The sequence below is a fragment of the Plectropomus leopardus genome, chromosome 19, assembly GCF_008729295.1.
Source record: "Plectropomus leopardus isolate mb chromosome 19, YSFRI_Pleo_2.0, whole genome shotgun sequence".
NCBI lineage: Eukaryota > Metazoa > Chordata > Actinopteri > Perciformes > Serranidae > Plectropomus > Plectropomus leopardus.
The window spans coordinates 11807912-11820746 of NC_056481.1; the positions used below are offsets into that span (position 1 = coordinate 11807912).

Here is a 12835-nt window from a genome sequence, read left to right on the forward strand (position 1 = left end):
AAAATTATGTTACAGAATTATCATGAGTTTTTATTTTTCATTTTAAAAGAATTTGCAGGTTATTTTTTTGTATTGTACTTTTTACTAATTTTGAGGTAATTTCTTTTTTACATTATTCATTGTATTTTTCCATTTTTTTAAAAAAAAGAGAAATCAAGCCAATTTGGTCAGCTTTCATAGGGTTGAAGATCCTGCACACGCACTTCACAGACAGGTGTTTTCAATTATTTGCCTGATTGGACCTCTTAGGGAGAGTGTCAAATCTCTCCAGGGCCCTCCTCCCACACTGTGGAGCTTGTGGGGAAAAAGCCGGAGCCAGCAGAGCAAAGCCACGAGGAGGAATCAAATCCTCAGATATGCTGCACTTTTGAAACTCTTGTGGGTCATCTCCACAGTCCTACCACTTTTTCTGTTTTTTTGTTTTTGGTATGAGGCATGTCTGACTTTATGTCGCCATGGCTTTAGGAGTTTCTTCATGTGTGCTGACAGCAACAGCAGGGCTTTAGATGCTTTCTTTTTTTTTGACAGCACAGCTGTGAGTGGTTCTCAATCCTGTTTTTTTATTTTTAAATGTATTAATTTATGACAAATATTTTGCAAACCTTAACTAAGCATTTTCTGTTGCCTCAGCTTAACCAAACTTTAACTGTAGAGCTGGCACTAAAGTATGTTTGGGTTACATTTTAAGCCACTGACTAACAGCCTTTTGTCACTTTTTAAACTTTTGTTTTTTTATGTTTAGAGAACCTTGGCTAATATTTTGTGCCATGTTTTTAAATTTAATAGGTAGAAAATACAAAAGAGGAGATACAGTGTTTTCTCCAGTATTGTATCTATGTAAAAAAAAAAGATTTGTGATGGCCCATGCACACAATTAAACACAAATGTTACATAAATACAGAGACATTCAGATCATAATAAATTTTAACTATCTTAGAAATGATTAAAATCATATCTTATCCCTGATCTCATCAGCTGTTGGCAGCACTGGATTGCTGATTGTGTTTTTTATGATCAGTACACAAATGATAAAGGAACCCGAATGAACCTGTTTCTATCTAAACCCAGAACTTTGGAAGTAATCTATTTGCTCTTACATTTGTCATTAAAACCAATTAAGACCAGCTGAGAATCCATAATGCCAGAATCTGTTGGACAAAATTTACAACATTGCAGGCATATCAAAAAACAAGGGAAGTAATCTGATTTATCTACATTCATCCACACTGATCCATGATATTTGCTTTAAAAAAAAGAAAAACAAGACATTATAAAGACTAAAACCACAATATGAATGTGTTTAAGAAGTGTGGGGTTAAGGTTAATTTATATAGGGGATTTTAATGTATGCACATTTTCATATTAACTAATTTTTAAACAGTGAGATGTTAACTTGTAATACCTCATTGCCAACCAATGTAAACTTGAAAATGTAAGGACAAATAACAGCAGCATCCCAGACTTGTGTGTGACGCTAACCAAAAAAAAAAAAAAAAAAAAAAAAGCCAAATTTCTGTTTTAAATCAAGCCCAAGGCACTTAAGAAATTATTATGTATTAAAGCTTGCACATTTAAACAATCACAAGGACAGAGGAAAACAACAACTCTTGCAGAAGATTTTTTTTTTAATTTCAGTTTATAGTTTGAGGCCAACAGTTTGTTTTTACAAAAATAATAAAAAGAAATTAAGTGTTATCTCCATACTGTAGAAAGAGTTGCATGACGAAGTCCCGGGGTTAGCTTGGCAGAGGCATTGCATAATTAGCAAAAAACAGACATCAACACAAGTAAAAACAACAGATTCAAGTAAAAAGTCATGTAATCACAATGAAGTCACATTAAAGCCTGGTGGCAATATTGGAAAATTAAGACTCTTGCTGGGTTTCACTTTTGTTCAGAGGAGTCAAACTGAACCCACGGCTCCGGTCCCTCTCGTGAACTCTGTTGTCCTCTTTCAAGACGTAGCTTGACAGGGAGGTGAACATTAAGACTTGGTGAACTGTTGCCTTTAAAAAATTCAAGTTGGTACTAAAATGTGAGGAAAATTGTAATCAAAAATTCTGGATGATGAGCCTGCAGCATCAGGCATGACATCTTCAGTGGATTTATGAACACGGACACACACCTTTTGTTCAGTTTAACTCCCCAGCTCTACATAAAGCCTGTTCAAATATATTAATTTACTTTCTTATCGCTGGTGCTATCGCTGGCAGCTGTGTCATAATGGCACTTCTCCACACATCGCCTTGGAAACCATCCTCTTACACGCTCTCCTGCTAAAAGGACGAAACAAAAAAAGAGTTTGACATTTGTTTCAGTGAATTTAGCCACTTAATTAAATAAGTCCACTATCTCACCTTTCATATCTTCCTCATTCAAAACTTTGTCTCCATACATCCACCATCTAAAGAGAGAGAAAAAACAATTTGGAGAATTCAAATGGACAAAAAAATTGTAGTTTGAATCCTCAATTAAATGCCCAACCATCCAGACTTGTAGATGATCGTTTTTGTTCGGCTTGAATTAACTCACTTGGTGCCACGAGTGGCCAGGATGGTGTCCCCCTTGTTGAGGGGGATCCTGGGCTCCTCAGTGCAGGGGGTTCTGAAAAAGGTTTGGAGACCTTTGCTCAGAGGGCAGCAAGCTCCGTTATAGTCCTCCACTGCCCGGTACTGGACCTGCTGACCGAGGCATACAAAGTAACTGGTTATTCTACCGCCCTGACCAAAACTTGAATTCAGACAAGTTACATGTCAATGTTTATATTATAATGTCAATCTTTAACCTGGACCTTTTTTTTTTTTTTTTTTTAAACATTTTTTTTGTGTCTAAGTGACAACCAGCAGTGGCAATTGTGCACCGTCTATTTACATCCAAGTAAAAGTGCTTGTTTTTGCCCCATTTCAAAAATTGCTGTCTCCATTTTTTTTTTTTTTTTAATTTTATTTACACATATGTACACATATACATATATATACATACATACATATACACATATACACACACACCACAAAAAAAAACAACAAACAAACAAAAAAAAAAATTAATAATGTAGACACAAAACTGTGAAAACATGCTGAGAAACACTGTTTCCCCTCTATGACTTAAAACCTCTGACAACATTTCTGACATTCTGCATTGCATAAGTATTTCTATTGAAAGTACATCCAATCGCTTCTGTTAACATGAAGTACAGTTTATTAAATCACACAAATGTTTCTCTGAAGTCACACACATCCTCGCTAGTCCGGCCCAAAACCGACTCGTGTGTGTGTCTGTGCTACATGTAAATCGCAAAAAAAAAGGATGTCACAGTACAGATTTGACAGGTACTTACACTTCTCACTCGTTTATCTGCTTTCTGCTTCAGTTGCTCAATCTGTTTAAAGAGGAACAAGACAATTAAATTCTCCATTGCTTGACAATGTAACTTTTATCTCACTGTTAAACAGCAAACCTATTAAGAGTAGGACTCATTACAATACAAACCTGCTACACACCTTTTATACATTCTGAAAATTTAAAATAATTGATCATTTAATAAACAAATATGAAAAGTAATAGATAAATCAAACACCACCCAACAATGAACTGAACTTACAGTTAAGGTGTGCTGGTGACACTTGGGATGGACTGGCCATTCGATGCCATCACCCTTGGGCGTCCCTGACCACGTGAAAACTTGCTTGAAGTTCAGCCAGCGGGTGCCGAGGTCGTAAGGGAAGATAAATTCCTCCCCTGTTTGGTAGTGCTGTATTCTGTCTTTGGCCTGATGGAAAAAAAGGCACGGACAATGGTTGCGTGTGAGTGTGTCAATGGGACTGTGTGGTAGGGGTGGTGTCAAGTTTCTGTAATCGGCCTGCTGTGGTGTACTGAAGGATGATCGTGAAGCATGTTTGAATTAGTCATAAAAGGTACATTTTTAATTTAAAGAACTTTGACAATGAAGTTTGAAAACATGCTAGTTATAAAATACTTAAATACTGAGTGAATAAAATAGCACTCAGATGTCCTATATTATTGTTTGTAGATCAAACAATGAAAAACACAAAAAGTAATCCTAATCTAAAATTACACCGACATTACAAAATGTCATCACAAAACAAACACTGGAAATAAAAGACACATCTGACCTTTTCCTCGATCCAGGACTCAATCGAGGTCTTATTTCTAAGGATGACTTTCATCTGAAGAGGACAAACTATTTCAATACTGGAGTCAAATTATATTTTCCAAAATAAATGGTTGGCTTTGCAAGGTTAACGCTGAAATGAAAGGCGTACCTGTATGACGAAAAGCATACCAACTGCAATAGTGGTGCCAAGTGCCAAGCCTAAGGCAAAGAGTGTGGCAGCAAAGGCTGGCACACTGAATGGCATGAGGGGCTGGAACTGACGCACAGCACTCATATCAATCTTCACAGTGCTCCAGCCAAATGATATCTGCAGTGAGGAGACAGGTTGACATGGTAACATCAGTAAGGAATAATAACATGAATGCTGCTTGGAGAAAAGCCGTGTTGGTAGTAGCCTATCAAAAGCATGGTGTGGTGTGGTAAGAGGACTACTGACCCTCTCATACAGCTGCGTGTACATGGTCATGATGAAGATAATGGCAGCGTGTGAGCAGCCCAGTGGAGCCAGCAGCAAGAAGCTGGTGAAGTAGGCATGGTTCAGGTGGCCGCAGCAGTTGTTGATCCATGGGCAGTGGTGGTCCATCTTCATCACGCACCTAGGGTAAGGGAGGCAGAGGAGGAGAGGAGTGCTGGGGGAATTGACTGGTTGTTTGGGAGGACATAGAGTGACAAGTTCATCATCAGCGAGTCCCACTGAATCTAAAAAAAAAAAATAGATTTACATCACAAGCATGTGGTGTTAATCTATTTAACATCACATACTGTATATGACAATCGATTATGTGATGTGTCTCTGTGCAGCCTAAAAATGAATAAAAAGAGGAAATAACATGGGCAGGCCGTGTAAACGCACAAGCCAGTTGGCAATGGCTCATTGATTTCCGGCTAAAGTAGCGCTGTCTCTGTGCTGATTTGTTTTCTGTTAAGGGTTACTTCAATATTTTTCAGCCTGGGACCTATTTTTCCATGTTTTTGTCTACATGGGTCATGGATAAAGGGAAAAATCATTTTTTTAACTGTTGTTCAGTACAGAGCAAGACTGCAGAAGCAGCAAAACAGGTTGCAATGTGACCATGTCGGACATGTATGCACTGCCAATTTACAGGTTGCTCAGGTTGTTATTCTAAATGTCTGACAACATTATTGAAAGGATCTCTACAGAGATACACATATTTGTTAAAGAATAAGATCCTTTTTGCCTTACCAGAAACAGCCCTGAAATAGCCAAAGAGAAACCCACCAGATTAAATTTAAATAAAAGGTAATTTTGTCATTCTTTCAAAGTCAACAGAAACAAAATAAAAATCTCAAAAGTCATCTTTGTTTGTCTTTCCACTGTTCCAACAATCACAAGCTGTTTCAGCTAAAAGAAACCCTTAATTCACACAGTTAGCTTTGAAAATATGCTGGTTCTAAATACACTAAAATAACTGTTTATTCAAAGAGTCTGGTGAGTTTAGAAATAGCAATTTCAGGGTCTCAACCGAAAAACATATCCCCAAATGATAACTTCTGTATTTTTTAACCAGGAACATATTTTCTCATGTTTTTGTGTCTAAGTGAAAAATGTTAACAATTTTTTAAATAGGTCCCGTATTGACCAAAGGTGCTGCAGTGTATTAGTGTATCATATGAGATCGTATCAGATGTTTCATATCTAACTGGGCAAATTAAGTGTTTATTTCAACAAAACCAGAGTTTGTGATCGCTGGAACAGTGGTGAGACAAACAAAGACAGTTTTTTGAGTCCTATGTTGTTTCTGTCCACTTTGAGAGAACTGTGTTTTATGATAATAAAATTGCTGTTTAATTAATGGGATTCTGGTGGCTTTGGCAGTAGTGATTTCAGGACTGTTTCTGGTTTAACAAACAGGAGATTTATAATAACAATCTGAGCCTATTAGTGGCACAAACTAGCACTTTTTGTGGACATACATTGACAGAGCACAAATGCCCTGAGTGATTACATCACAGCATTTTTTGTGGCTGCTGGCTGCAGACCTCTTGCTCAATACTGGACCATTTTCAAAAATGATGTCCCCATTGGTCACTTGGACATGAAACATTGAAACATGGGAAAATAGGGTTCATGTTGAAATATACTTAAGTTACCCTTTAAGTTAATCTCACACAGGTGAGATAAAACCTATTCCTACTTTGGTAATAAATGTAGCTACCTGTTACACTTGCGACAATGGTGGGATCTGGGGGCCTTGTACCCTTGGCACACTCTGCAGTACTGTAGGTACTGGATATCCTGTGGATTCTCCTGCTTTGGGATAAACAAATAAGTTAAATATCCATCTTTACTGTGATTAAATTGTTTCACTCTACATAACATCTTTAAATGGTAATTTTGCAAACATGGTTCCAGCCTATTCTTTACACTATCAATATGAACAAAACCAATGGAAAATGTCAAAAGCCAGAGTCCTTAAGGATCCTTACTGGTTTCCAGCCAAGAGGGATGTATCCAGGTCCAACAAACATAGCATTGAAGTAGTTGTAGAGGATGAGAACAGTCCAGTTGAGGAGCATGATGAAGTTAATGCTGCCTCCTGTCGTGTCTAGCGGCCAGTACCAGATAATGGAGTCCAGAATTGCCATGGTGGAGCATATAGCAATGACAGACAGGGCTATGACTGGGCCCCAGTGGCACAATCTTCGAACCTCATGGAGGTTCTGAAATGTCACAAAACTTGCCAAGAAATTCATCTTTTTCCCCCAACAAGGTTAGTAGTAGTATTTTGGTTAAGTTCCTGAAATGTAACGACCAAACTTCAATGTGTTACTTTTTTCCTCTGCTATCTCGCAAAGTCGGCGGTGCAGGTGATGCACATATTTTTCCTCGTCGTCTGAGTACCCAGCAGCTAGCCTGGTGTTGGGTCACTGGGGCTCTCTGTGTCCCATTGTTCCTTGCCCTGGCAAAAAGCTGCATCATCTCCTGCCGATCTATGGAGCACACTATCCTTGTGACAGACTCAAATTCCCCATCTAAGAGAAAGAGAGTGAGAGAGAGACATTATAAATCACCAGTTAACTGCATCTTGTGATCCAGTGACCAAGTTTGTTGTATATGTACACCCAGTTTTCAGTTTATGAAGTGCACCTACCTATAATACAGTCAAATATAACAGCCCTGTAATACCTTCGTGAAGATTATAATGTTCAGTTTTGTGTTTTAGAGGCGTTTCTTTAACTTTGGTCATTTTGGAGACTATAACTTGTGGTGGTGTTGGACTTTAATGTTACTCCAATATTTAATACAATCTTATTAACATAAATGAGATGAAGAATGTATGTTATGTTTTTTTCAATCTTATTTTTACAGAATCTTTGATTTGTAGGGTTACGCTGACTACAAAACTTTAATCTTTTAAAATGTATTAAAATATATATATATATATATATATATATATATATATATATATGTGTTTACGCTCCTCTACCATATTGTGATAGTGTAAATAACGACACTGGGAGGGAGTTAAGTTTTTTGATTTGGCTTCGGAAAAGGACATTTAACTTTGAATGGTTGTATTTTGTTATTATTGAAATAACCCTTAGGACCCAAAAATTCAAAGGATGGGTGCATTATAAATGCATCTTACACATGCATGCAAATTCAATAAATCTTCTTCAGTGTACCATGCTGCGCTGAAATTTGTCTGCAATTCAGGTTTCCTAACACATCATTGAACTTTGTATCAGAAAGTGGCTTTGTCTTCTCTGTACTACCGCAGAGTAGTACACTTTATAGGGCCATTTTACACGAACTGTCTCTTTATTTATGTTCTCTTCTCACTCCTAAAACTGTAAGTAGTTGCAACCCCCAGTCACAAGGACAACTTATGTATGTTGTTCCTTGAACCGTCATGGTCTTTGGTTAAAATGCATTTAAAGTTGTTGCCCTCATTTTGGTGTCACCTTAAACTATAAGCCTGGGACATTTCAAAACAGGATTAAATACTTAATGAATGCACTTTTTGGGCTATTAAACGCTACTCATTTGAGTTGTTGTAAACTGGCTGATTGTTTTAAGTCTTTTGTTTGTAAAAAATCTTTATGTTGTTTGTTTTTAACTTTTGCTGCTGTGTTTTAATCTGTTGGTCTTCTATGTTAAATTTGTTAGGCTGTTGTCTTGGCCAAGAATCCCTTGAAAGGAGATTTGGAATCTCAATGGGACTACTTCTGGTTAAATAAAATTTAAACAAACACATAACAAGAGGCCTCCATACATGATTTATCATCGCCAGTCACTTTGAAATATGGTTATTTATGATTTGGGAAGGGTCATGCATTTTCCCGCAGTAATTTAGGGAGGCTCAAGGAAAAATACTTGAGTGTCATGATATTTAAAAAAAAAAAAAAAAAGTCACACCACAGCCACCCTCTTACCTTGATAAATAAAGCACAGTCCCTAAGAAACATCAACAAGTAGCTAAAAAGCTAATGACTTTAAAGCCAACACACCAAACGTGACCACATAATAATATCTTAAAGTAAGTACCGTTTAAGCTGCTTTTCTAGATAAGTGACTCACAGGGTGGGTGCACAGCCATAATATTTGCCCAACGGAAACTAAACTAATTAGCCAAGCTAGCTAATTCGCATCAATACACAAACATAGCATTTCTACATTATCTGCTACTGTACGCATTATCCATCGTTCCACAGGCCACACAAGTGTGACCTCTCTGGTAAATAAATAAATAAACTACGTAAATAATTATGTATTTGACAAACATTTTGATTCGGTTTTGCACCGGGGCTAACGTAACAGCAATTAGCTTGTTAGCTAGCTTGTTAGCCGGCTTGAAAACACAGACGTATTAGGCGGGATAACAGCCTCGAGGCGCAGAGAGGAAACACGGATAATATTGCATCTTAAAGACATAACGAATGCTCACTGGTATACGTATATGCATATTTTGTATGGATGGAGAAAAAAACTGTCACTTTAAATTACCAACCTGGCCACTTCCTTGGTTTTTTCTTCAATTTCTTCTGAGAGGAACCTTCCTCATGGTGTCTCAGAAAATAATGCCCTCAACCCCTTGTGGACACTTTTAAATCGAAGCAAATTGCACTGAACCATTACAGAATTTCAAAAATACTTTATTTAATGACGTTCGCTAAAAATAGACATGACTGATATTTTTTTTATCAGCTATCTTAACCATTTTTAGCGTCGGAAAAAATAAAAAAAAGTCAAGTTCCTTGCCGGGCACATTACACTGCGACTCAAGGAAGGGACTCCATTCGAGACTTGTTGTTATTAGCCTGAGCTAACTGTCAACCAGAGAGCTACTTGTTTAAAACCTAAACTCCAAAATGTCGTCAGACTTTGAATCTTACGAGCAGGACTTTGGGACCATTACAGCAGAAATAACCAACAAAGTTGGAAGAATTCCCAAACTAAGCGGAGGTAAGTTAAACAAATTAGCTGAGCTCGTTGAGCTGGAGCTAGCTAACAGTTAGCTGGTATCTCTCAGCTCAGAAGCTAACGGTAACAGGTGTAGCCTACTTTAATGGTATGTCATTTCAATAATTTACTATATTATTGTCTAGAAGAAAATGTAAAAGCACTAATGTTAAAACGCAGCTCGAGTATATTCTTGACTCTTATGTGAAAAGCTGACTCACGTGTTGCTGACTCTAATGAATTTAGCCTGTGTGACAAATGTGTAACACTCATCTTAGTGGCAAAATAACATCGTATTTTTTCCTGCAGTTGAGGTATGTGTGTTTATTTAAGCTACTGCCTCAGTTATTTTTTAGTTTTAAGGGGCGGACAGAAGTATTTACTCACTTTTTTTTAGTTTATTAAAAGTATTTAAGAGCATAGAAATTAATAAATAGGAAATTGATTTTCACTGGCATTTCTAGGTGGCACACCCAACACAGCGTCATCCCTTTGACTTATATTGATGAAACCTAAATGTTTTTTACTTTAATGGACATTACAGGGAACCCACTGTGAAAAACAGCAGCCTTCTGCACCAAAATAACACTACACCCATGAAAACATTATCAAACAAAGGGTGTCATCTTATAACAAGAAATCAGACTTGGGTTTGGATGTCAGATTTCTGTGTATTTGCATGTGGTTTCTTTCAACACTTCACAGACATATAAGTGAGGTGATTGGGTCACAGTTATTTGTCCTTGGATCTGTGTTATGTCTGCAATGGACTGCCTTTTGCTCAGTAGATGCTACAAATGCTATATCAGTTATAACCCATATGACTGAAATGTAAAAGTTTATATAGAAAATGAATAGAAAAATAAAAGGTTAAAGGACATAATGAAAAATTCTATGTCAGCCAAATTGCCAATGAAGTATTCAAGTGAGAGTTGAGTCCACATTTATTGTTTATTCATTTATTGCTTTTTGTTGGGTTTGCTTTAATAAAAGTATTAGTATTATTATATTTCTATTTTCTACATTGATTGTACTTATGCAGCCAATGTAGGTTCCATAGTCACACGGCTGGGACTGATGTACAGCATCTCAGCGTATTTTCAAAGGCTGAGAAACAGCATGCTGTCACTGTAAGTTAATTTTCGTAGTGGCAGTCAAAAGTATAGGTAATTCTCAAATGTTTCATGTTTTATTTTACTTGTTTGATTGGATGGATACATGTTCATTACCAAAGAACTTTGCAATCAGTGTCTTGTTTAATAACTTTCATTGACAGATTTTTGTTTAGTTAATATTAAGTGTATTAAGTCAATAAGTAGGTGGAAGAAATGGGGATGACATGCAGCAGAAATGATCAGTCTGATGTGAACTTCCAACCTGATCACAAATGTTGAGTCCTGTTCAGAAGTCCCTTATTTGTCAAATCTAGCAAATGTATATTTGATATTTCAACCAAAGCAAACACTGTGAGGTTCGGTGTCTTAATAATAATAGGCAGCCATAGTGGTGTACCATGAGAAACCTAGTGGCACAAGCTTTAATCTCACACAGAGTGAAAAAGGCTTTATGCCTGAGAAAAGTTTCCCTTTTTTATCATAAAGCCTAAGTTCATCCATAATTATTCAGGTCACCAATAAGAGTGTTACAGACAAACAGCCGTTTGAAGGGGAGTAATTACGTAATACAGGCTGCACATCATAACTTTGTGAACTTAAGTGTGTCCCTCAGTGTGGAGCTGACCTTTTTTACCAACCAAACTTTATTATTGATTAGGTTTTAATGTTATTCAGTAAGCACACTTTCATTGGCCTATTTTTTTCACTCAGACCTTATACTCTTGTATTCAAATACATGAGTCTGTTCCCCTGCTACATATAGCCGTTAAAAATAGACAGGATCACTAAGCCATCACTGTGCCAGTATGACGCAGTTGTGCGCTCTAGCCTGGTGTTTACAAAATGTCAGTAAATACATTTAGAAGTGTAGGTAAAATAGTCATGAAGGTTGCATTTTTCTAAGTATGTTAAAATAAAAACACAGAAACAGAGCCATTCTGCGCAGCTTATCTGAATGTAACAGCCAGTGTTTAAATTCATTGTGCCACCGATTGGGCAGTGGTTAACACTGTCGCCTTACAGCAAGACGGTCACAGGTTCAAACCCAAGTTGAGGCGAGGGTCGGACATTGGGTGGGGGGTTTGCAAGTTCTCTGTGTCAGTGTGGGTTTTCTCTGGGTTCTCAAGCTTCCTTACACAGTCCAAAAACATGCACGTTAATTGGTGAATCTAAATTGGCCATAGGTGTGCATGTGAGTGTGAATGGTTGTCTGTCAGCCCTGTGATAGTCTGGTGACCTGTCCAGGGTGTACCCTACCTCTCGCCCAATGGCACCTGGGATAGGCTTCAGCCCCCCAGTGATGCTTAAGAGGATAAGCAGTTATGGACAATGCATTTTTAAATTCAGTGGTATTTTGCATTGTATACACTGCATGATTTTGAATTAAGATCAACTGCACAAAGCCATAAAGATGTGATAAATATCATGCATAGCATAGATATTAGCTTATAGAATGAACTACTGTATATGCAATTCATTGTATTGTCCACGACTAGTTTGTTTTCAGTTTTGACGGCTGAAAGCTGCCTCCAACCCCGACTTGGAACATTTATCTCAGACTTGCTCATTGGCTTTTCAAAGGACACTGCCTCTCACAAAACCTCGCCTGACTGAATATTTCTGGTTTGGAATTGGCATGTTTGAAGCTTCATGGCAGCCCATTCCACAGTGTAATTCCACATTGCTTCCTCTCACCATCTGTTGACTGTGTCAGAGTAAGCCCATATGAATATGCACAAAGCCAGGAAACACATTACAACCATAAGTAGTCGTTCAATGTCTTCTGCCACCAACAGAATAGTTTACAGTTGAATTTCAATTCCCTTCCTCCTCATTAAGGTTTTTCTTCTTTCCTTTTCTTAAGTCCTTCTGGCTCTTTTTCCTGAAGTGGCTGAATTTTTCCCGTGGTTTGACAGCCCTCTATTTAATACGTTAATATAGCTCCAGACAAAGGGCTTTTGTCATTGCTGTTGTTGCATCTCTCCATTTCACATGTGCACAATTGCTGATAATGGCCAGAGCGTGTGGAAAAAATGTCCTTGACTGTCTTCATTCATGTAACAATCAAGTGAATATGTGTTTATATATTTATTTGTTACCATCCCCCTAAACCTCAGGTTCAAGGAAGATTTGAATAAGAATACAGTGAAATGTTAGGCC

General features: G+C 37.5%; 2 protein-coding genes across 11 annotated transcripts in view; one reads left to right on the plus strand and one right to left on the minus strand.

The window, feature by feature from the left end:
* Nucleotides 1-1675: 1675 nt before the first annotated feature.
* Nucleotides 1676-9176, minus strand: zdhhc6 (zinc finger DHHC-type palmitoyltransferase 6). Of its 7 annotated transcripts, none has more exons than XM_042508581.1 (11): nucleotides 9109-9176; nucleotides 6584-7129; nucleotides 6313-6404; nucleotides 4572-4731; nucleotides 4284-4442; nucleotides 4134-4187; nucleotides 3602-3769; nucleotides 3338-3379; nucleotides 2533-2678; nucleotides 2358-2404; nucleotides 1676-2276 (listed from the first exon to the last, which is right to left on the minus strand). In XM_042508581.1, exons 2-11 carry the CDS (start codon nucleotides 6848-6850, stop codon nucleotides 2176-2178), a joined length of 1236 nt encoding a protein of 411 aa, XP_042364515.1. In that variant the 5' UTR covers nucleotides 6851-7129; nucleotides 9109-9176; the 3' UTR covers nucleotides 1676-2175. The 7 variants fall into 7 exon arrangements, with proteins under 7 accessions (XP_042364515.1, XP_042364512.1, XP_042364514.1 ...); XM_042508578.1 differs by having other exon boundaries at nucleotides 2533-2681; XM_042508580.1 differs by having other exon boundaries at nucleotides 1676-2273; nucleotides 2533-2681; nucleotides 6313-6407.
* A 216-nt stretch (nucleotides 9177-9392) lies between these two features.
* vti1a (vesicle transport through interaction with t-SNAREs 1A) overlaps nucleotides 9393-12835 on the plus strand; it is a 143824-nt gene continuing 140381 nt past the window's right edge. For all 4 annotated transcript variants that reach the window (XM_042507706.1, XM_042507707.1, XM_042507708.1 and 1 more), the window contains exon 1: nucleotides 9393-9563. In XM_042507706.1, the coding sequence (XP_042363640.1) occupies nucleotides 9470-9563 (94 nt within the window). In that variant the 5' untranslated portion in view covers nucleotides 9393-9469. The remainder of the gene's footprint in view (nucleotides 9564-12835) is intronic.

Bases quoted from the DNA above. Each gene is read 5' to 3' on its own strand.
- zdhhc6 (XM_042508577.1), bottom strand. From the start codon at position 6,850: ATGAATTTCTTGGCAAGTTTTGTGACATTTCAGAACCTCCATGAGGTT. The intron at 6,408-6,583 runs GTAAGGATCCTT...TTTATCCCAAAG, and splicing joins TCCCTCTTGGCTGGAAACCA to CAGGAGAATCCACAGGATAT. The intron at 2,277-2,357 runs GTGAGATAGTGG...TCGTCCTTTTAG, and splicing joins GAATGAGGAAGATATGAAAG to CAGGAGAGCGTGTAAGAGGA.